Source organism: Schistocerca gregaria, chromosome 1 (genome assembly GCF_023897955.1).
Source record: "Schistocerca gregaria isolate iqSchGreg1 chromosome 1, iqSchGreg1.2, whole genome shotgun sequence".
Taxonomy (NCBI): Eukaryota; Metazoa; Arthropoda; class Insecta; order Orthoptera; family Acrididae; genus Schistocerca; species Schistocerca gregaria.
Window position 1 is genome coordinate 951,364,322 of NC_064920.1, and position 22,159 is coordinate 951,386,480.

General features: G+C 41.8%; 1 protein-coding gene across 5 annotated transcripts in view; it reads right to left on the minus strand.

Moving 5' to 3' along the window:
* LOC126276092 (putative tyramine receptor 2) overlaps nt 1–22,159 on the minus strand; it is a 1,721,495-nt gene that overhangs the window by 21,869 nt on the left and 1,677,467 nt on the right. For all 5 annotated transcript variants that reach the window (XM_049977249.1, XM_049977251.1, XM_049977253.1 and 2 more), the window contains 2 exons: nt 7,769–8,056; nt 4,755–4,943 (listed from right to left, as the gene is read on the minus strand). In XM_049977249.1, the coding sequence (XP_049833206.1) occupies nt 4,755–4,943; nt 7,769–8,056 (477 nt within the window). The remainder of the gene's footprint in view (nt 1–4,754; nt 4,944–7,768; nt 8,057–22,159) is intronic.

The window sequence follows — 22,159 nt, forward strand, 5'->3', positions numbered from 1 at the left end:
AACTTGTTCAACTGCTGAATCCTTTCCCTGAAGGAACCTCCTGTAAGTGCGTTATTCAATACTGACCTACCAAACAGTAACAGCTGCACAGAAACCGAAAATGTATTTCGCTTACACCTTAAATTCCCTAACTATCTCGGCTACATTAATGTGACCACCACCTATGTCATACGTAAACGTCAATAACCAGTCACCGACGGCAGGTCGAGACACTAGTACGGAAAACGTGCCGTTGGAGAAGAGCAGGAGGGGGGAGGGGGTGGAGAAAACATTGCCATCATGACGTTGAAAAGGGCACGATCATGGCTTTTAGGCCAATGGTGAAATCATTTCCGAAACGACCAAGTCTGTAAACTGTTTGCCTGGCGCTGTGGTTCAGCAGTGTCCACTCAAGCCGGCCGCGATTGTCTAGCGGTTCTAGGCGCTCAGTCGGGAACCGCGTGACTGCTACGGTGGCAGGTTTGAATCCTGCCTCGGGCATGGATGTGTGTGATGTCCTTAGGTTAGTTAGGTTTAAATAGTTCTACGTTTTAGGCGACTGATGATCACAGCTGTTGAGTCCCATAGTGCTCAGAGCCATTTGAACCATTTTTTGGTCCCTTCCATGACCGGTCAGCGAATGTTACTGCGTGTGGGCCGCGGCAGCGTGAGCCTGGTTCAAGCACCAATGTTGACTGCTGTTCATCGATAATGAAGGCTAAGATTTGCACCCCAACACCCAACTGAACGTCTGCTGAGTAGTGACATGCAGCCTTTTCAGATTAATCACGTTTTGTGTGCCTTCGGACAGATGGTCGTTGGCGTGTACGGCGTGAAACTCTGAAAGCAAACAACCTGCAACAATCGTCATAAGGATCCGGTCCAGAGGAGGGAGCGTTGTGGTCTGTTTTCGTGCCAATCCCTGGAAGACCTCGTCATTGTGAAAGGCAGAATGGATCAACCGAAATATGCACCTATCGCTAGCAATCTTGTCCGCCCCGACTGTAACTTGTTTTATTCTCAGCACGGTAGCATCAACCAGCAGGACAATGCAATGTGTCACACGTCTCGCAGAGTGCAAGCGTGGTTCGAAGAGCACCAGAATGAATTTACCGTACTACCTGGGCCACCAAACTTCCAGGATTAAAACCAATCGAGAATCGCGCCACGGATCCTCTGCCGAGAAACCTTGCGGATCTGTCCACGGCACTGGAATCGGCATGACTCCATATCCCGGTCGGTAACCTTCATAACCTCACTAAGTCTCGTCCTGCACACCTCGCAATGGTCCGCGATGCATTAGGTCACTTTCCGGCTTTTGACAGATGCTCATATTAATGTGACTGGACAGTACATATTATACAATACTATACTTCACGGAGTGACATTGTGGTGGAAAACTGAACCTTCCTAAAGAAGATCGTTGTTAAATTTCTCATCCCACCTTCATTAAGTTTTCCTAGCGGTTTCTCCTGATTACACAATTGGCTCTGACCACTATGGGACTTAACTGCTGTGGTAATCAGTCCCCTAGAACTTAGAACTACTTAAACCTAACTAATTTAAGGACATCAGACACATCCATGCCCGAGGCAGGATTCGAACCTGCGACCGTAATGGTCACGCGGTTCCATACTGTAGCGCCCAGAAACGCACGGCCAATCCTGCCGGCCTCCTGATTACCCGCGGCAAGCGTCAGGGCGGTTTGTATGAAAAGGACGTGGCCACTTTCCTGCCCGATCCTTTCGCAGTATGAATGTCTACTTCGTCCCTGATGACGCTATAGTCGACGATATGCTAAATCCTAGTCTCTCTTTCCTTTTATAGGAGAGTAGCCCATAACCATCGAAGTAAATGATTAATTAACGAAGAAAATTATGTCTCATTCGAAAGATCCATATCACGAATATTACGACAATGAAATATCCTAATCTTTATCACACGTAACTACAGAACAATACTAATGGAAAACTTACTGAAAACTTAACTGAAAGAGGAAACAGAACAACTAAGTGCGACAAAGAATGGCACAATAACGATGTAGTTACTGGGAGTGGGAATGACATCACGAAAGACCGACTGCTGCTGATAAACCTTTCGGGGTATGAGGTCGTGGTCCACGAAACTCTTCTGTTTAGAGGCATTGTTCCTCCGATGAGTCTTTCCGACTGACTGGCCGGATGTCTGAGAGCGAAATATGTAGAAAAAGGGGCGCTGCCGGAGTTGCACGTGGTAAACAGTGATTATCCTTGTCAAAGATAAAATTTAAATATCTGTTGCTGTGTTGTCAAAGGTAAAAAACTGTTTAGCGAATCTGCATAGCTACTGTCCATGTCTCCAGGAGATTTGTCTGCTCTTTTCAGACATTGTCTTACTTCCAGCGTGTTCCAGTGGGAGGATGAATTTCATGAGCAATTTGATGGTGTATTGATGGGTAACCCACTACGTCCTGCAATTGCTAATTTCTTTATGGAGAAATTCGAACAGTTACGTTTAGAAAAAGCACATAATAAACTATCTGCCTGGTATTGGTTTGTGGATGACACTTTTGTAGTCTGGGAACATGATAAAACTCTATGGATAAATTTTCTGGTTTTCTAAATAAAATTAACCCGAAAATTCAGTTCATCAAGGAAATAGAAAATGACAGCAAAATAGCTTTTTTCGGTGTTTAGTTATGAGACAGACCGATGGAAGTTCAGAACATAAGGTTTTTTGAAAAGTAACGTACACGGACAGATACTTACATAAGAACTCTAATCACCATCCACAACAAAAAAAGTGTCGTTAAAAGTCTTGTCGATAGAGTCCAAAGGATTTGAACGCTGGAATACCTGGACGCCGAATTAAAACACATAAAGCAGGCTTTCGAGAAAAATGGCTACTCGGAGAAAGAAGAAAACAGAATTCCACGACCAAATAACGTAAGGCCGAAGGACACAGATGAAAAACAACAATGGATGAATACAGTCTCTCTCTCTTCCTTTTATTACAAAATCAACGTATCGCATCTGAAAGATTTTACAGAAACACGGCATTAGGCCAGTTTCAGAGAAAAAAGAAAATAGGTCAAGCGTTCCGGTCTGTAAAGATAAATGCCCTCCTCTGTCAGCATATGATTTTTATAAAATTGCTTGTACGTGTAGTAAAGTTTATGTTGGAACAACCAGGAGATGTGAGAATACACGGCTAAAGGCATATAAAAACCTTTGTCGACTAGGGAAAATGGAAAAATCGGCCGTAGCAGAGAATGCTCTTCAGTCAGGATGTCACGAAGTGAAGTTAACTGGAACATAATTTTATCTACGGCAACGAACTATTATTATCCACAGCTATACAGGGAAGCCAGGAACCACATTCACATAGGGATACTTTTAATAGGAAAGAAGGGACCATAAAAAATAGCGAAATATGGACAGTAGCTCTGCAGAAGCGCTAAAAAGTTTTCTTTTAAATCTTTGACAAGACGACAATCGATAGTTAAGTTTTACCGTTGACATGGATCTTCTCTGCTTATCATTATAGAGTATAAATGTTCGCAACATCTCCTGCTGCTCAAGTCGCTAGAAGAGATAGATCACCTTCAGACGTATCCTGAGACTTTGCATATGCGTGTAATAGACATCGTAACAATTCTATAGTTTTAAAGCTGCGAAGAGCAAGTAAATTGTGTATTTTCGCCACAATACCAGAGCTCAGTTCTACTTTACTTACATTTTTCCTGCTGCGGGAAAAGAAGTCACAGCCAACAATACCGTTTCAGCATTTCTGTTGCACCTGTACCTATCAAAGTTTTCTTCAGCGAAGTGTTTACAGTACTTTTGAACACTTTGTAGGAACGAAACTATTTATTTTCATTTTGTGGAGATATAGTTTGACTGTCCATCTTTCGGGAAACTAGAATACAAGAATTATATAATGCACGAAACTGTATCATGCAGAAGAACTTAAATACACACGAGGGTTTGAGGACCTGAATAAACTGGAGGAAATTAATCCCACTGTCTTATATAAATTTTATCTGCAGATGAATATAGCACGAATACCCAAACACTGACTGGCAGCTTAAATGCACTTGTAAATTTATCTAGCATTTCTCTCGCAAATACATGGGCACAAAACTTGCAGAAATTTTTTCTGCAATACAAGACATTAAATACTGCATCTCTATATTTTTAAAGATATAAAGCGTTTCACATCAGTATGATACTATTAGAGATTTGTCGTCCACACCTACGAATAGTAACTGGTCCTCCTTTCATGTACTTCTCATTACATCCGTAGCAACAACAGCACTGCATCATGGCTGTTACCACAAATTGCAGAAAAGCAGCGACGTCCCATTACCACGTGACTAGCCCGGTTTGATGTTGAGAACATGCGCAGTAGGCTATGTTCACTCCATAGATATTTGTACTTTATGCTTAACTTGTGTAACTTCGGCCACGTCCCGTATTCTGCAGTGTATATGCTCTTAGACGTCCAAGCCGTCAGTCAGAAAGACTTAGCGGAGGAGCAACGCCTCTGCTGATGTCCAGCGCAGCTCTGGACGAAACGTTACGGACAGAAGAGTTTCGTGGACCACGATCTTATATCCTGAAAGGTTTATTAGCAGCGACATCCCAAATAATAATATGGACGTACACCCCATCTGGCGTTCTTTGCTCCATTCATATATTCCAGTTACGGCATTTGCAAACGCGGAAAAGCCAGAAGCGGAGCTTTCATTGCCACAGGAGAGCCACTGCACACCCGCACTCCTTCATAATACCAACCTGCTGCTTCATGGCAGAGTTCAGCTTGGAAGCCTTTGCACGTTCGCGCAGGCGCCGCTTCGTCGCGATGAATATCTCGACGTAGACGATAGTCATAATGAAGAGAGGAATGAAGAAGGAGCCCAGCGACGAGTAGATCACGTAGCCCTGCTCTTCAGTCAGCTGGCAGGGCGTAGTGTCGTTGAACTCCTGTAAAATAAAACAGATCGGTAAAAATAGTTGTTACTGATTTGTAGGCCATAAGACAGTGACTTCTTTCAGAATACAGTTTGGTTGTTGTTTGTATCGTTCCATTACTTTCCTGAGAACAAGGAAAATTTTTGCGAGTAAGTATAATCTTACACACGCAAAAAACTTAAATGCATTAAGGTATCTGAAAAATTTCCTGCAATTTGCAGCACGGTCATGGCGTTTTTCATAGTAGTAACAAAATTCAGTCTCTCCTCTAAAACATGTTGCCCACCCCGCCTAAAAAGCAGACTTAGCCAACTTCGAAACAAGTCTAAGAAAATGTGACAAAAAGAAGCGTTCGCTACTTTGCAGTTCCCACAGAAATTTCGTGGCACAGCAACAAATGTGAAGGATTAAAAATAGAACAGGATAAGAAGGAACTACTTTCCTTCCCCCCCCCCCCCCCTCATCAAATCCTTTCCATCCATTATAAGAAGCTTAAGTGCAGGCTGGAAACACAAAGAAATATCTTTATTTCAGAGTCCAAATATCAGTCGTTTTAGGAGAGGTTTTACTTGAATGTCAAAGGATACACCACTAAAGGTGTTTAGAATTGTTTCATGGTTGTTTGTGTGTGTCTTTTCCATCAAACTTAACTCATTACATAAATAAGCATTACACGTTAGGCTGTGATGAATAGCTAGAGTTCATCATACTGTGTGTTTTAGGCTTGAATTAATCCCGGTGCTATTTAAAAGGTGTGTACAGTGGACGATAACTTACACTGGTAAACTGTTTTATGTCACTGTCATTTCTTTGTATTGGCTTTGAGTCCCAATCATAATTTGTGAATATTGTATGAGCTGCATCTGTAATCTATTGTGTAGTCATCGTAAATGAAACTTCCATTTTCTGGTTTAGTTTAAGCCATCTGGGCGTTCTCTTCAAAAATGTTATGTATACACTCTTTTATGGAACTAGCCACGGTAATTAGAATTTAAAGGTAAGTTTTGTAAACTGATAAGGCTTTATGCCCCTCCATGTTTTAGGTATTTCTGTTTATTGGACTCGATCCCGGTTCGTGATTTATCAGCACTGTAGTGCAGGCTTTGGCACTCAGGGCTAATTTTACTATCTGTAGTTGAAGCCGGTTGCGCCTTGTTCTTTACATTTTAATTTCATATATTTTATGGCAGGCCATTTATTTCAGCTGTGGGGCACAAACTTCCGACATTTCCGTCAGTTTTTGAAGCTGCAGGTCTCCCGGAACGATGACCGCGTTCAGTGTGTTCTCGGCCTTCTAAAAATAATTTGTGCCAGCGAAAAACTTGTGCTCATAATCAAGACTGTTCCCCATAGGTCTGTTCCAACTTCCCTCGCACGTTCCCTAAGTTTAACATAAAATTTTGTGGTATAATGTGACTCTAAATTTCGCTGTTCCGTTTTTGTAACACACAACGAAAGCATAGCTTCACTGATTAAGCCATCAAAAATCACGTGATGGTTGTATGGAGCTGAAACACGCCTTGAGCATCTGTAAAGCCGGGCTCACACGGAGCAACATGAGCTGTAAGTTTCCTTGCTGGCTCCCGCAGCGGCTACCTTGCGGGCTCCGTCGTCTGCTAGCGGGCTACCTTGATGGGCACCTTGTAAGATTTCCATGATAGGTCCGGTGCTATTTTTCTTTTAAGGTTCCCTGCGTGCTACCTGCGTTGGCCAATCATGAGACGTTTCGTTTGTGACGTCAGACGCGGAAAGCTTGGGCGGGAAGCCTTTGTTGATAGTCGATTTTCTGCTGTTGTGAGGTGCGGAAGGAAGTTCTTATAATTATTAAATAATGGCACCGCAGTGGTGGAAAGAAACGGTTGAAGCATTGATATGTAATTTTAGGAAAGAACAGTGTCTGTACCTCGTGAAAAGAGCAAACTATTATAATAAACACTTGCGTGCAGAAGTACTCAAAGGAGTTGCAAGTGCCGTGTGTCTTGTTCCACCATATACGATGAGCAAGGAGTGCTATAGCAAAATGCACAATTTACGTACTCACTTTAAAGTGGAGTACGCCAAAGTAAAATAATCGAAAAGCAGTGGCGCTGCGATCAACGACGTAAGAAACCAAACAAAGCAGTTCTTCAAATACTAATACATCCGTTCGTATAAAATTTGCAAAAGATGTACGATCTTCTATCCTATAAAATAAAGTCGTATATTACAGTCATTATTGGTATATTAATAAAGTCAAATAGTAATGAAATGGTGATACTTTTCAAACAAAAGTAGGTATTATGGGAACTAACATCAACTCTTTATGAAGCATGGAGAGCGCACCTTTTCCGTTTCTCCTCTTAATACAGTTTTCCGTCCATTCTTTCATTCTTCTTCTCTCATTAGCAAGTATTTCTGCATCGTTTAGTACCAAAACAGCTAACAACGCCAGTTTGCTCTGAAAATCTGTACCTGAAGTAGCCATCTTGCCGATCTTGCACCGTGGGAGAGCTTCGGCATGGAAGATAGCCGGCTCCTTTCCCTGCAAGCCGGCAGACATAGACGCCATCTCGCAAACTTGCGGCGAACCTTGCTACGTGTGAGACGGGCTTAAGGGATGAACAGACCGGTATACACGTTGACAGATCGCTCGCTGTGTTATCAGTCTCATTACTTTTCTCAAGCACCTCGTAATTCCTAAATCACCACCAGTTATGACCGTCAGGAGCAGAAATTAGCTATTATGTAATTTGTGAGTGTCGCGTTTCGCGGGTGCTGTTGCGACCTAACGGCCACGTCGTGAGGTACAGTGCCAGCTGCCGCCAGCAGGGGTAGGGAAACGTATGGCAGCTACCTACCATGGGCCAGTCGTTCCAGCCGATTAGCGGCGGCGAACTGATGACGCCGGAGAGCAGCCAGACGCCAGCTATCATGGCGAGGACGCGGCGCAGCGTGCGCTTCTGCGCGTAGTTGATGGGGTCGGTGATGGCCCAGTAGCGGTCGAGTGCGATGGCGCACAGGTTCAGGATGGACGCCGTGCAGCACAGCACGTCGCACGTCAGCCACATCTTGCACACCACGATGCCGAACACCCACCGCTGGATCAGCGAGTACGCCACGTTGAACGGCATCACCAGCACCGCCACCTGCGCCGGTGAAGACCAGTAAAGACCACTAGAACCACCAGCACTCGACACGAAAGTGTACGTTTTATATCAGGCAGCTGAGGAGATTGGACAGATATTACTTGTGGGGCTCTACACAGCTCAGTCACAGATCCATTTCTGTGCCTTGTACATGGAAACAATCTTACGTCCCAGATTCAATGCGCTAAATAAGTCCCTTTGAGAGATTAAACTATATTCATAATCAACCCAAACTTATATACAAAGACAGAAGAACTGGTATACAATGTTCTTAAAAGAATTACTGAGTGGATTTCAGCATATGATATCAGCCTGCATTTCAAACAAACACCACATACGCATCTAGACATCTAGCATCACTAAATCGGGATAAATGTAACACGTGATGAGGAAATAATAATTGCGTCAGAAATTCAAAACGCTTAGGAAACAACCGGAAAATTCATTTTTGAACTCGTGAAACAACTCAGCACAAACACATTTAGACTCCGAATTATTACTACACTACTGGCCATTAAAATTATAACACCACGAAGATGACGTGCTACAGATACGAAATTTAACCTACAGGAAGAAGATGCTGTAATATGCAAATGATTACCTGTTTATAGCATTCATACAAGGTTGGCAGCAGTGGTGACACGTACAACGTGCTGACATGAGGAAAGTTTCCAACCGATTTCTCATACAGAAACAGCAGTTCACCGGCGTTGCCTGGTGAAACGTTGTTTGATGCATCGTGTAAGAAGGAAAAATGCGTACCATCACGTTTCCGACTTTGATAAAGCTCGGATTGCAGCCTATCGCGATTGCGGTTTATCGTATCGTGACATTGCTACTCGCGTTGGTCGTGATCCAATGACTATTAGCAGGATATGGAATCGGTGGGTTCAGGAGGCTAATACGGAACGCCGTGCTGGATCCATACGGCGTCGTATCACTAGCAGTCGAGATGATAGGCATCTTATCCGCATGGCTGTAACGGATCGTGCAGACACGTATCGATCCCTGAGTCAGCAGATGGGGACGTTTGGAAGACAACTACCATCTGTACGAACAGTTGGACGACGTTTGCAGCAGCATGGACCATGAGCTCTGAGACCATGGCTGCGGTTACACTTTACGATGCATCACATACAGGAGCGCCTGCGATGGTGTACTCAACGACGAACCTGGGTGCAAGAATGGCAAAACGTCATTTTTTCGGATGATTCCAGGATTTTTTATAGCATCATGATGCTCGCATCCGTGTTTGGCGACATCGCGGTGAAAGCACATTGGAAGCGTGTATTCGTCATCGCCATACTGCCGTATCACCCGGCGTGATGGTATGGGGTGCCATTGGTTACACGCCTCGGTCACTTCTTGTTCGCATTGACGGCACTTTGAACAGTGGACGTTACATTTGAGATTTGTTACGATCCGTGGCTCTACCCTTCATTCGATCCCTGCGAAACCCTACATTTCAGCAGGATAATCCACGACCGCATGTTGCAGGTCCTGTACGGGCCTCTCTGGATACAGGAAATGTTCGACTGCTGCCCTGGCCAGCACATTCTCCAGATCTATCACCAATTGTAAATATCTGGTCAATGGCGGCCGAGCAACTGGCAAGTCACAATACGCCAGCCACTACTCCTGATGAACTGTGGTATTGTGTTGAAGCTGCATGGGCAGCTGTACCTGTACATGCCATCCAAGCTCTGTTCAGTTCAATGCCCAGGCGTATCAAGGCCGATATTACGGTCAGAGTTGGTTGTTCTGGGTTCTGATTTCTCAGGATAAATGCACGCAAATTGCGTGAAAATGTAATCACATGTCAGTTCGAGTATAATATATGTGTCCAAAGATACCCGTTTATCATTTGCATTTCTTCTTGGTGTAGCAATTTTAATAGCCAGTAGTGTAATCTCGGCGAGAGACAAATCTCTGTTATTATAGTATATTTTGTCATAATTTATATAAAGAAACAATGGTTTAACCCTCAAATATTGTTTTTATCCTTTACTATTTTATCACATACTGTGTTCGCTGTAGTGCTCTAGTGGCATTTCAGTTGTACAGAATTTTTAATACAAATTGTACTTCATAATCAGCACCTACAGGGCAAGGCCTCACGTTTACTCAGTACTTTTTATGTAATAATTACAGCAAAAGGCCAGTATCAACAGGCCAGTTCAACAATTTATTTCGTGTTATATCTATGTGTTTTATTCTTCGTGTCCCTTGCTTCATTCTTGCTATGGTCTGTATACAGATTTATAATGGTGGGATACGAAGTCTCAAAGTTTATTTATCTTTTTGAATACATTATGACATTCCCAGATACACACATTACAAGTCTGTCTGCAACACAAAAACGGGCGCACAATGTTGCTACCTAATCCTTTGATAACTTATTGAAAGATACACTCACAGGTTAAAGGTCATGGGTTATCTTTTAATATCGTGTCGTACTTCCTTTTGCACGGCGTTGTGCCGGAACTCGACGTGGCGTTGACACAATAAGTCGTTGGAAGCCCCTGCAGAAATACTGAGCACTGCTGCCCCTATGGGCGACCATAACTGCGAAAGTGTTGCCGATGCATGATTTCGTGCGCGAACGGATCTCTTGATTATTTCCCACAAATGTTCGATCGGTTTCCTGTCGGGCGATATGTGTGACAAAACAATTCTCTCGAAATGCCCAAAATGTTCCTCATTTGCGAAAAATTGTGGTAAAGTTACATGGCATCGTTGTTTAGCAACATGAAGTCCGTGAATAGGTGCAGATGGTTGTCTCCAAAGACCCGAAGATAACCGTTTCTAGTCAATGATCGGTTCAGATTAACCTGAAGACCCAAACTATTCCACGAAAACGCAGCAAAAATCATTATGGTGACAAAACCTGCTTGCAGAGTGCGTTGCTGACAACGTGTGTCTATGGTTTTGTGGAGTCTGCGCCACACCCGAACCCTACGATCAACTCTTACCAACTCAAATACGGAATCACTTGACTATGCCATGGTTTACCAATCATTTAGGATTTCGAAAAAGACGGTCGTGTGAAACCCAGCTCGCACAATTTGTCCACGACACTCGCAGGGCCCTAGACACGGGTTCACAGGTAGATGCCGTGTTTCTTGGCTTCCGCAAGGCGTTCGATACAGTTCCCCAGAGACCTTTAATGAACAAAGTAAGAGCATATGGACTATCAGACCAATTATGTGATTGGATTAAAGAGTTCCTACGTAACAGAACGCAGCATGTCATTCTCAATGGAGAGAAGTCTTCCGAAGTAAGAGTGATTACAGGTGTGCCGCAGGGGAGTGTCATAGGATCGTTGCTATTCACTATATACATAAATGACCTTGTGGATGACATCGGAAGATCACTGAGGCTTTTTGCAGATGACGCTGTGGTGTATCCAGAGGTTGTAACAATGGAAAATTGTACTGAAATGCAGGAGGATCTAAAGCGAATTGAGGCATGGTGCAGGGAATGGCAATTGAATCTCAATGTAGACAAGTGTAATATGCTGCGAATACATAAAAAGATAGATCCCTTATCATTTAGCTACAAAATAGCAGGTCAGCAACGGGAAGCAGTTAATTCCATAAATCCATAAATTATCTGGAGTGATTTAAAATGGAACGATCATATAAAGTTGATCGTCGGTAAAGCAGATGCCAGACAGATTCATTGGAAGAATCCTAAGGAAATGCAATCCGAAAACAAAGGAAGTGGGTTACAGTACGCTTGTTCGCCCACTGCTTGAATACTGCTCAGCAGTGTGGGATCCGTACCAGATAGGGTTGATAGAGAAGATCCAACGGAGAGCAGGGCGCTTCGCTACAAGATCATTTAGTAATCGCGAAAGCGTTACGGAGATGATAGATAACCTCCAGTGGAAGACTCTGCAGGAGGGACGCTCTGTAGCTCGGTACGGGCTTTTGTTAAAGTTTCGAGAACACACCATCACCGAAGTATATTGCTCCCTCCTACGTATATCTCACGAAGAGACCATGAGGATAAAATCGGAGAGATTAGAGCCCACACAGAAGCATACCGACAATCCTACGTTCCACGAATAATACGAGACTGGAATAGAAGGGAGAACCTATAGAGGTACTCAAGATACCCTCCGCCACACACCGTCAGGTGGCTTGCGGAGTATGAATGTAGATGTAGATGTAACTGGTATGGTCACGTTCCCAAGAGAGGCGCTGCAGCCGATGTCGTGCTGTTAGCAAAGGTACTCGCGTCCGTCGTCTGCTGCCATAACCCATTAACGCCATATTTCGCAGCACTCTCCTAACGGATACGTTTATCGTACGGTCCCACATAATTTCTGCGGTTATTTGAAGTAGTGTTGCTTTGTCAATAAAATTCTTCTGGACTGTTCACCACATTGTCAAAATATAAAACTGGCCGAAATTGCTTGTCTGTTAGCACTGACTCCTTAACGCAAACGACGCTGCTCTTGGTCGTAAAGCAATGGCCATCGGCCACTGCGTTGTCTATGGTGAGAGCTAGTGCCTGAAATCTCGTATTATCGGCACGCTCTCGACACTATAGATCACGGCATATTGACTTTACTAGCTGTTTCCGAACTGGAATGTTTCATGCGTCAAGCTCCAACTGCCACTTTGAATTCAGAGTCTATTAATTCCCGTAGTGCGGCCATGATCACGTCGGAAACCTTTCTACATTATTGACCTTAGAAAAATGCCAGCCCTGCCAGTAAACTAGCCTTTTATATGTTGTATACACAAGACAACCGCTAACTGTGTATGTGCATATCGCTATATCACGATTTTTGTCACCTCAGTGTATAAGTAATAGTCAAATGAAAACAGTTGAAATAAAAGTGATTAACCCGTTTATTACGACAAAAGTAAGCCCCATGGTGGATAACAGATTTATCGCACTGTGAGACATGACGGCCAATGCCTCCATGGAAAAATGTTTGTGGTTGCCTACTGAACAACGATACTACTCAGCCCTCCACTTCTTCATCTGATCAAATCGACAACTGCGAATGTCTTTCATCAGGACTCCAAAGAATTGAAGTCGCTTAGAAAAGGTCGTGACTATACGCAAGTTGTGGTAGGGCTACCCAACGAAACTTCTGCAGCGTAGTCGAACTGACCTTGTCAGCATTTGGGTGGGCATTTCGTTGGCAGAAGTTTCACTGGGAAGCCCTTTCACATCCTCCACGCAGTCTTAATCTTTCCCCACGCGATTTCCCTTTCTCTGGAGCTCTAAAAAAAGACATTTGTGTGATAAATGTATTAACAATGGGGTAAATGTATAAACAGCTGTGGTGATTACTTTTGAAATTTGAAACATTTCACTTATTTTATCCTGTTTGTCATGTTTCTATTTGAAAGTCTCTTACATAAAGTGACTGATAGAAAGCAAAATTATATGTGAAAACAAATTGAAGAAATTGATCCACGACATCTCCTACAGTTCCACACTAGAGTTCCTATTGATTAATACAGGAAAGGAGGTGGAAAGGAATGAAAAATTCACATCAGTATTGATAAAAACTAGTGAATGGTCAACTTATAGCCATATATATGTATGTATTATTAATCATCCATAACACTTAAAAAGAACTGAGGGAGACACTGTATATGATGAGGAGCACAAGGGTACAGATAGTCCACATCTGATGGGGTTTATCTTTCCCAGTTCGTTACTCAAATTGTCAGCTTAGTAAGTACGCACTTATTTCACCTAGCAAGAGTGGGACATTCAGGAGCTCCCTTCTATCCAATCAAATATCCTCAAAGAGTTTATATCACAATGTGAATTGTATTTTAGCACTTGAGCACAAAATGAGATTAAGAAAATAGTAATAATAATAATAATAATAATAATAACCATGTGGCAACCTTACAAGCAGAATATGTTTGGCAATTATCTTATTGTCTTCCTACTTCCTGTAGTTGTTAAGAATTATCCTTCTATATTCACTTCATATGTTCTTCCTTCCATTAGGAATACTGAATTACTCAAACTTAAAGTTAGTAATGTAGCGTTTATGAGTCCAGGAAGGCTGATCCTAGCAAAAACTAAAACTAATCACATCTTTTACGTTTCGAATTGCCCGTTTTATCAATCACTAGGACAATCTGAGAGAGATGAGTGCTACAAAGATTATGATGGAGGGGATAAGGTACTTATAGTAGGGAGAGCAGGAAACAGCGAGGCTGAATATTTAGAATATAACATTAAAGTGACATGGATGAAATAGGTTCAGCAACAGCACACACTCGTGTGGAGTTTTTGGAGCTTTTGGATTATGTGACCAGCTGTTAGCCATGTGAACAAAGTGCTGAGTCAACTGTATTTGATAGGCACAAGGTCTCATATCTGCTTGTTGCTACGACTTGCAAAAGGGGCTCCATTAATCGTGGTCTGTGCGTGAGCAGGAAGGGTAAGAAAAGATTAACTGAGAATCTTGTAGAAAGTGTAAGGGGGCTACAAGGAAGACAAGAAAAAATCCTAGTGATTACTGAAGCCAAAGGTGCGCAGTTATTAATGAAACTTGAGTGGAACAGAATCATAATACCTGTAACAGTCTCATGAGAACCAAAATTAATTTCTTTCATCAGAACATTAAAGGACTTAAAAACAAGATAGATGAGTTTCTTATATATCTAGAACATGCGGACGATTCGAAAGTGATGTGTGTTCTGTGTCACTCTGAACACAGCATATAAACGCTGGGCACAAAGTCAAAAAGATTGCAGCAAATAGTCTTTGTGTAGATCAGAACATAGCAGCATGTGACTGTGGGCTGTTATTGTAAAATAATTCTCTGATAATTGTAACTGTCTACAGATCTCTAGAAAACTTCCAGCTATTAGTGAGAAATCTAGGTACATTAATGAGTTACCTGACAGACATGAAGAAACAGAAATTTCTGAAGAGTTCAAGATAGGGTTCTTAAAAGATGTGGACACGAAAAATAAATTAGAATTATTATTTGGACACTTCCATCTAATTTCAGTAGTCAATTTTTTGACTCGTGTGCAGCAAGGGAGCAGGAAACTGATTGATAACCTTTTCATAGACAGTGCTCATACCAAAACAAAGTGTACCCAACTGCTAATGGACTATCTAATCATGAGGCACAATCAATGAAAATAAACAATATTACACCTTACAACACTAAGATAGATTCATACAAAGCCGTGAGGCTTATCAGTGAGGAGGGATGAGAGTAACAGATGAAGTATACACACAACATTTTAGCGATGCTTTCGAGACTCTGCTGTTCTATAGAGGATGTTATATTAAATGCCTTTCAGCCACCAAATTTCAACCTTATTTTATTGGGCAACCAGTTTCAGCGTCTTACTACACCATTTTCAGGCCCCTGACCAACGTGTATGAATTGTCTACCTCGCTTGTGATCAAAACAAGGGTCAGGTATTAGTAGATATCTACTTGTTGCAGTGACCACTTCAACCATCACCTGCCGAAGATTTTTTATTGTTTGGAGTTACAAGTAGTCGGATCGAAAATCGGCAAGGAAAGCTTTAGAAAAATCTCGTTATATAGATCTTGCGTCGACTAGATCTAAAGGTGAAGACTTATGACGTAGAAGAATTACAAGCTTGATTAGGCCCATATTTATCTGTTTCTGACTAGATAATTTTTGTTCTTTGAGGAGACACAACCATATTTATGGCATTGTGGCACAATAATTTATTAATTAGGTCTCGTAATGTTCTACTAACGCTGACAGATTTTCATACGTTTATGGAAGTGCTGTGATGCTACAGGAATATTACACATGACTGCATATAGCACATATCGATTTTGGGGCAGAACTATACAATGTATCACCAATTTATGACGGTTTCGGCAAGCTTATGTTACGAATATTTCAAGTTCTATTAAAATAGAATTTTGTTGTAATCTTATAATAGTAAGATGTAATTCTTTTGTAGCAATGAAGTGCTTATTACGTAATAGATTTCGTTTGTTTATTGACCACAACAGATAAACTTAAGAGATATATTAATCACATACACTATATTCTGTCACACTGTCTGACAGTTCTCGTATAGTTTATAGATGCCAATTCTATTTTAACCTATTGATTCAGAGTTATATGCGTTCTTAAACCCTGTCTGATGAGCATTTTCACCCGAAAAGGGATTTTCTTGTTAGTTGTTCGATAGGAATCGTAAAAAGTAAACATTAAAAGAGTTCTTCAAATTACTGTAATCAGTCACTGTGGCGGTACCCCATATAACGTTAAAAACATTGCTGAATTATTTCTCAAATTTAAAGAAACTGACGTCGTAAAGAAATAAATATTATAGTAGAAAAGACTATGTAATGAACTAATATGATCTGTGATTGTTATTGTAATCTCTGTTCCTTTTGATACGGAAAAGCAGACACTTCCTGTTTGTTTCTTGATAGTGCAAGAAGCCATCTTATAACGAGGCACGAAAATTTGCAGGTTTCATGTAATATTTTGCCTAAATATAATGAAATATTACTTTAAAGTGTCGCTCATGTTTGACTGCAACAACTCCTGTGTTCATGAAGTGACATATGTTAATGATTTATGCAAATTTTGTAGGGGAACACTGGCGCAGAGGTCAAAGCCATTGTTCTAGATGAAAATAAATGAGATTAATGGTTCTTGTTTTGAGATATTAATAACAGTCAGTTTTTCTAATGTTGAACCATATCCTTCAACTAATTTTGGTAAAGTTTTTAGACATCTGAAGCAGTTTTAAATCTGAAATATTGTGTACCGGTGGTGTCTTTTGATATAAAAAAAAAGCTTGTCGGGCAAACTAACTGCGAGCAGTACCATAACAAATCAATAACAAATAAATTGTCAGTTGTGAAACGGGTAGAATAATACTAACTCCAACTATACATAACAAATACCAACAAAATACGTACGTAAAAAGAACCACCACATCGCCTTTTGCTTTTGTTCTTTAAGTTTATTATCCCACAAAACAAAAGGCGAATGTTTGCAGTAATTTCAAGAAATCTTTATTCATCAGAGTTGCAGTGTTCCTCATTCATAAAGGATAAAGGTTTAAAAGATAAACATTTTTATGCCGTAAGATCAGATGAATCCTGCCGGTGACGCATTATTTCCCAACCAAGCCGAAGGATAGCCTCTTCCGCGAAATTAGCACACCACAGGCGGACGTTGTCATACAGTAATCCCATGTGCTCCATTCTTCTTGTTCATTTTCCTTGCATAGAAATCGTAAGGTGTCTTAGTTGTTGCCAATAAATGTCAGCAGCGATGAACAAACCCTTATAAACAGTCTTTAGTATACAACGTCTCTGTGCTACTGAATGCATAATTATACCTTCTGAGGATTTACACAAACCTTTGCTTCAGAGGTATTTCTGTTAATAATAAATTTATTTTTTGTGAAGGCTTCCTATCTCGTCACCACTAAAGATAATCGATAAGTACAGTCGATGAGGCAACTGATAACGTTCCAGAAAAGTGCATACAAGCAGTACCCCTCCAACAGATTTTTTCACTCTGGTGTACAGAGGTTCAGATCCACTTCTGGTCACTGCGATATCCCAAAATGACGTTAGGTAAATGCTGTCTTGACGGGTGGATTAGTTTTAGTTTACCCTGTCAAAGGTGTAGGGCTCGATTCTAAATCTAGGCAAATATTTTAATTGGCACCAGAAGACCTTTTATATCTCTATAAATGCTAAGTGCGGAACGCTGGACACCACAGTTGGGCAGGAATCACGTTAAAGATGATGATGTGGCGCCACTATCTACTGGGATGAAGTAGGTTTCCATAGGACCGTGACAGAGACACCTGTCGCATGAAATGGAAACTGTATTACTTACGCGAAAAATTTAGTTTTCGTATCATTATTCAAAAACAATAAATTTAAAAAATCATTATGTGTTCATGAAATTTTTTTGTTTGTGTATAGACTATAACGCCAAAGACACGTATAGGCATGCCTACTCAAATGCAGAGATCTGTAAACAGGCAGAATACGGCGCTGCTGTCAGCAACGCCAATGTATGACAACAAGTGTACGGCGCAGTTTTTACATGGGTTACTACTGCTACAGTAGGAGGTTATCAAGATTCAAGTGAATCTGAACGTTGTACCACAGTCGGCGCACGAGCGATGGGACACAGCGTCTCAGAGATAGCGACAAAGTGGGGATTTTCACGTACTACCATTTCACAAGTGTACCGCGAATATCAGGAATACGGCAGAACATCAAATCTCTGAAATCGCTGCGGCCGGCAAAAGATCCTTCAAGAACGGGACCAACGACGATTGAAGAGAATCGTTCAACACGACAGAAGTGCAGCCCTTCCGCAAACTGCTGAAGATTTCAATGCTGGGCCGTCATTAAATGTCAGCGTGCGAACTATTCAACGAAACATTATCGCCATGGGTTTTTGAAGCCGAAGGCCCACTAGTGTACCTTGATGACTGCACGACACAAAGCTTTACGCCTCCCCTGTGCTCATCAGCAACGACATTGTACTGTTGATGACTGGAAACATGTTACCTGGTCGGACGAGTCTAGTTTCGTATTATAGCGAGCGGATGGACGTGTACGGATACGGAGAAATCCTCGTGCATCCATGGACCCTGCACGTCAGCAGTGGAGGTACAAGCTGGTGAAAGCTCTGTAGTGAAGTGGGGCATGTGCAGCTAGAGTGGGACCCATGTCACGTCTAAATACGACTCTGCCAGATGACACTTACGTAAACATCCTGTCTGATCACCTGCATCGGTTGATGTCCATTGGGCATTGCGACAGGCTTTGGCAATTCCAGCAGGACAGTTCGACACCCCAGACGTAAAGAATTGCTACAGGATGGCTCCAGGAACACTATTCAGAATTTGAACACTTCTACTGGCCACCAAACTCCCCCAATTATTGAGAATATCTGGGATGCCTTACAACGTGCAGTTCAGAAGGGATATCTACCAACCCGTACTCTTACGGATTTATGAATAGCCTTCATTAAATCATGATGTTAGTTCCCTCGAGCACTACTTCAGACATCAGTCGTGTCCGTGCCATGTCATGGAGCCGCACTTATGCATTCTCGCAGGAGTCCTACACGATACTCGGCAGCTTCTTTGGCTCTTCAGTGTTGTTCTCTGTTGCGTACATTTATTTTCTATTCACTTATATTTTTTCGGGGTCACGAAACAAGACGTTAACTTAGTCATAACCTTCAGTATTATAAGAAATACATATTCGTTTTTTTCTGATGATAAAAACATAGTAAGAAGCAGACAGAAATACGAGATATGGGCACGACATGAACCTCCGATGTTTCTGTTTGTTGACCACTTGCATACCAGACGGTGTAACTTCATAAATAAGCTTACATTTTTAACAAAATACACTCGTATGTGTTAGTACTGCGCCCAATAATGCTAACATTTGACTCCCATTCTTTAAGAAAACAACAATCTGGACTTTTCAGTGGTTAGGTTCAAAATGGCTCTGAGCAGTATGGGACTTAACATCTGAGGTCATCAGTCCCCTAGAACGTAGAAGTACGTAAACATAACTAAACTAAGGACATCACACACATCCATGTCCGAGGAAGGATTCGAACCTGCGACCGTAGCGGTCGCGCAGTCCCAGATTGCAGCGCCTAGAACCGCTCGGCTATTCCCGCCTGCGTCAGTGGTTAGATATGACTATAAAAGTTGATAATCAATTGTCAGCATTGGTAGTTGTTTATAGTGATGTTATTGTTGTTGTTGTTGTTGTTGTTGTTGTTGAACGGCCGCTGTGATAGAGCGGTTCTCGGAGCTTCAGTCCGGAACCGCTCTGCTACTACGGTCGCAGGTTCGAATCCTACCTCGGGCGTGGACGTGTGTGATGTCCTTATGTTAGATAGGATTAAGTAGTACTAAGTCTAGGGGAGTGATGACCTTAGATGTTAAGTCGCATAGTGCTCAGAACCATTTGAACCAATTTTTGTTGTTGTTGTTGTTGTGGTCTTCAGTCCGAATGTTGGTTTGATTCAGCTCTCCACCCTACTGTATCCTGTGCGCGCCTCATCATCTCGGAATAGCTACTGCAACTTACGTCCTTATGAACGGCGGCACTGTATTCATCTCTTGTTCTCACGTTACAATTTTTACTCCTCACATTTCCCTCCAATACAATTGGTAATCGCTTGATGTCTCAGAACGTGATCCATCAAGCGACTCCCCTCCCTCCCTCTTGTAGTCAGGTTGCGCCCCAAATTTCTTGTTTTCCCAATTCTATTCAATTCCTGCTCACTGGTCACGTGGTCAACCCACCTATCCTTCATTCTTCTTCTGTAGCATCACATTTAAAAAGCTTCTATCTCATCTTGTCTAACAATTTATCAACCATGTTTCACTTATATACATGGCTACTACATGCAAATACCTTCAGGAAAGACTTGCTAACACTTAAACCTGTAGTCGATGTTGACAAATTCTTTTTATTCAGACACACTTTCCTTGCAGTTACCCGTCTACATTTCCTTCCTCTCTATTTCGGTCATCGTGAGTTATCCTGCTACCGGAATAACAAAACTCAACTACTGCGTTAAGTGTCTTGCTTCCTAATCTAATTCCACCAGCGTCGCCTGGTTTAATTCGACTACTTTACGTTATCCCTGTTTTTCTTTTGTTGATGTTCATCTAAAACATCCTTTCAAGGCACTGCCCATTCTGTCCAACTGCTCTTCAAGTCCTTTTCTGTCTCTGACAATTACAATGTCATCGGCACACCCGTAAGTTTTTTACCATGATGAATAAGACCGCTTCAGCTGTTTGATAAATCTGATGCTGCCTTATTCATCATGGTGCAATTCGATAGCAGTTCATTTCTGCAGTAAAAAATTTGCTTAACATTTTTATTTATTCTCGCTGAACTTTAATTCCTACTCAAAATTTTACTTTTTTTCGTCGCTGCTTGCTCAAGGTACAGATTGAATAACACTTGAGATTCACTCCAATGTTTCTCACTCCCTTCTCAAGCACTGCTTCCATTTCATGTCCCTCAACTCTTTTAACTACCTTTTGCTTACTGAACAAGTTGTAAACAGCTTTTCGCTTCCTGTATGTACCCCAGATACCTTCAAAATTGCAAAGAGAGTATTCTAGTTAACATTGTCAAAGTTACCTATAAATCTACAAATGTTATAAACGTACGGTTGCCTTTCAAAACTGGTTAAAATTGCCCTGAGCTCTATGGGACTTAAAATCGGAAGTCATCAGGCCCCTAGAACTTAGAACTAGTTAAACCTCACTAACACATCACACACATCCATGCCCGAGGCAGGATTCGAACCTCCGACCGTAACAGCAGCATGGTTCCGGACTGAAGCGCCTAGAACCACTCGGCCATAGCCGATGGTGCTTGCCTTTTCTTAACCTTTATTCTAAGATACGTCATACGGTCAGTGTTGCGTCGAGGGTTCCTACATTTATCTGGAATCCAAACTGATTTTGTTTCAACTCGGTTTCTATCAGTTTTTTTCATTCTTCTGTAAAGAATTCGTCCTACTATTTTGCAACTGTGACTAATGAAACTGATAGTTCGTTAATATTCAGACCTGTCAGCATCTGCTGTCTTTGGAATTTGAGTTCTTGTATTCGTCTAGAAATCAGGGTGTATTTGGGCAGTCTCATGCATTTTCCGCCCAAGATGGAAAAGTTTTGTCGTCGCTGTCTCTCCGAAGGAGGTCGTTACGTGTGCCAGAATATCGCCAACTTCCCAGAGCCTTGTCTCGACTTAGGTCTTGCAGTGCTGTAACAACTTCGGACAGTGATGTGAGGGAATAATAGAAAAGGAAAGCGCTAAAGTTTGACCGTCGAATTTCATAAATTCCATGATCATTTCCCCATTACTTGTGTACACTATAATCGCTATTAACTAGAGTAATAACCACTGAATCCTGTAACTGATGGGTTTACTTCTCCTTGGGCACAGTTGAAAGTGTTGTTAATGTACGACGCCCTGTAGGCTATTAAATTAATTATTTATCTAGGCAATTGTCATCAATTACATATTAAGTTACATTTGTCATACATTTAATTTAATATTTAAATTGTAACGACT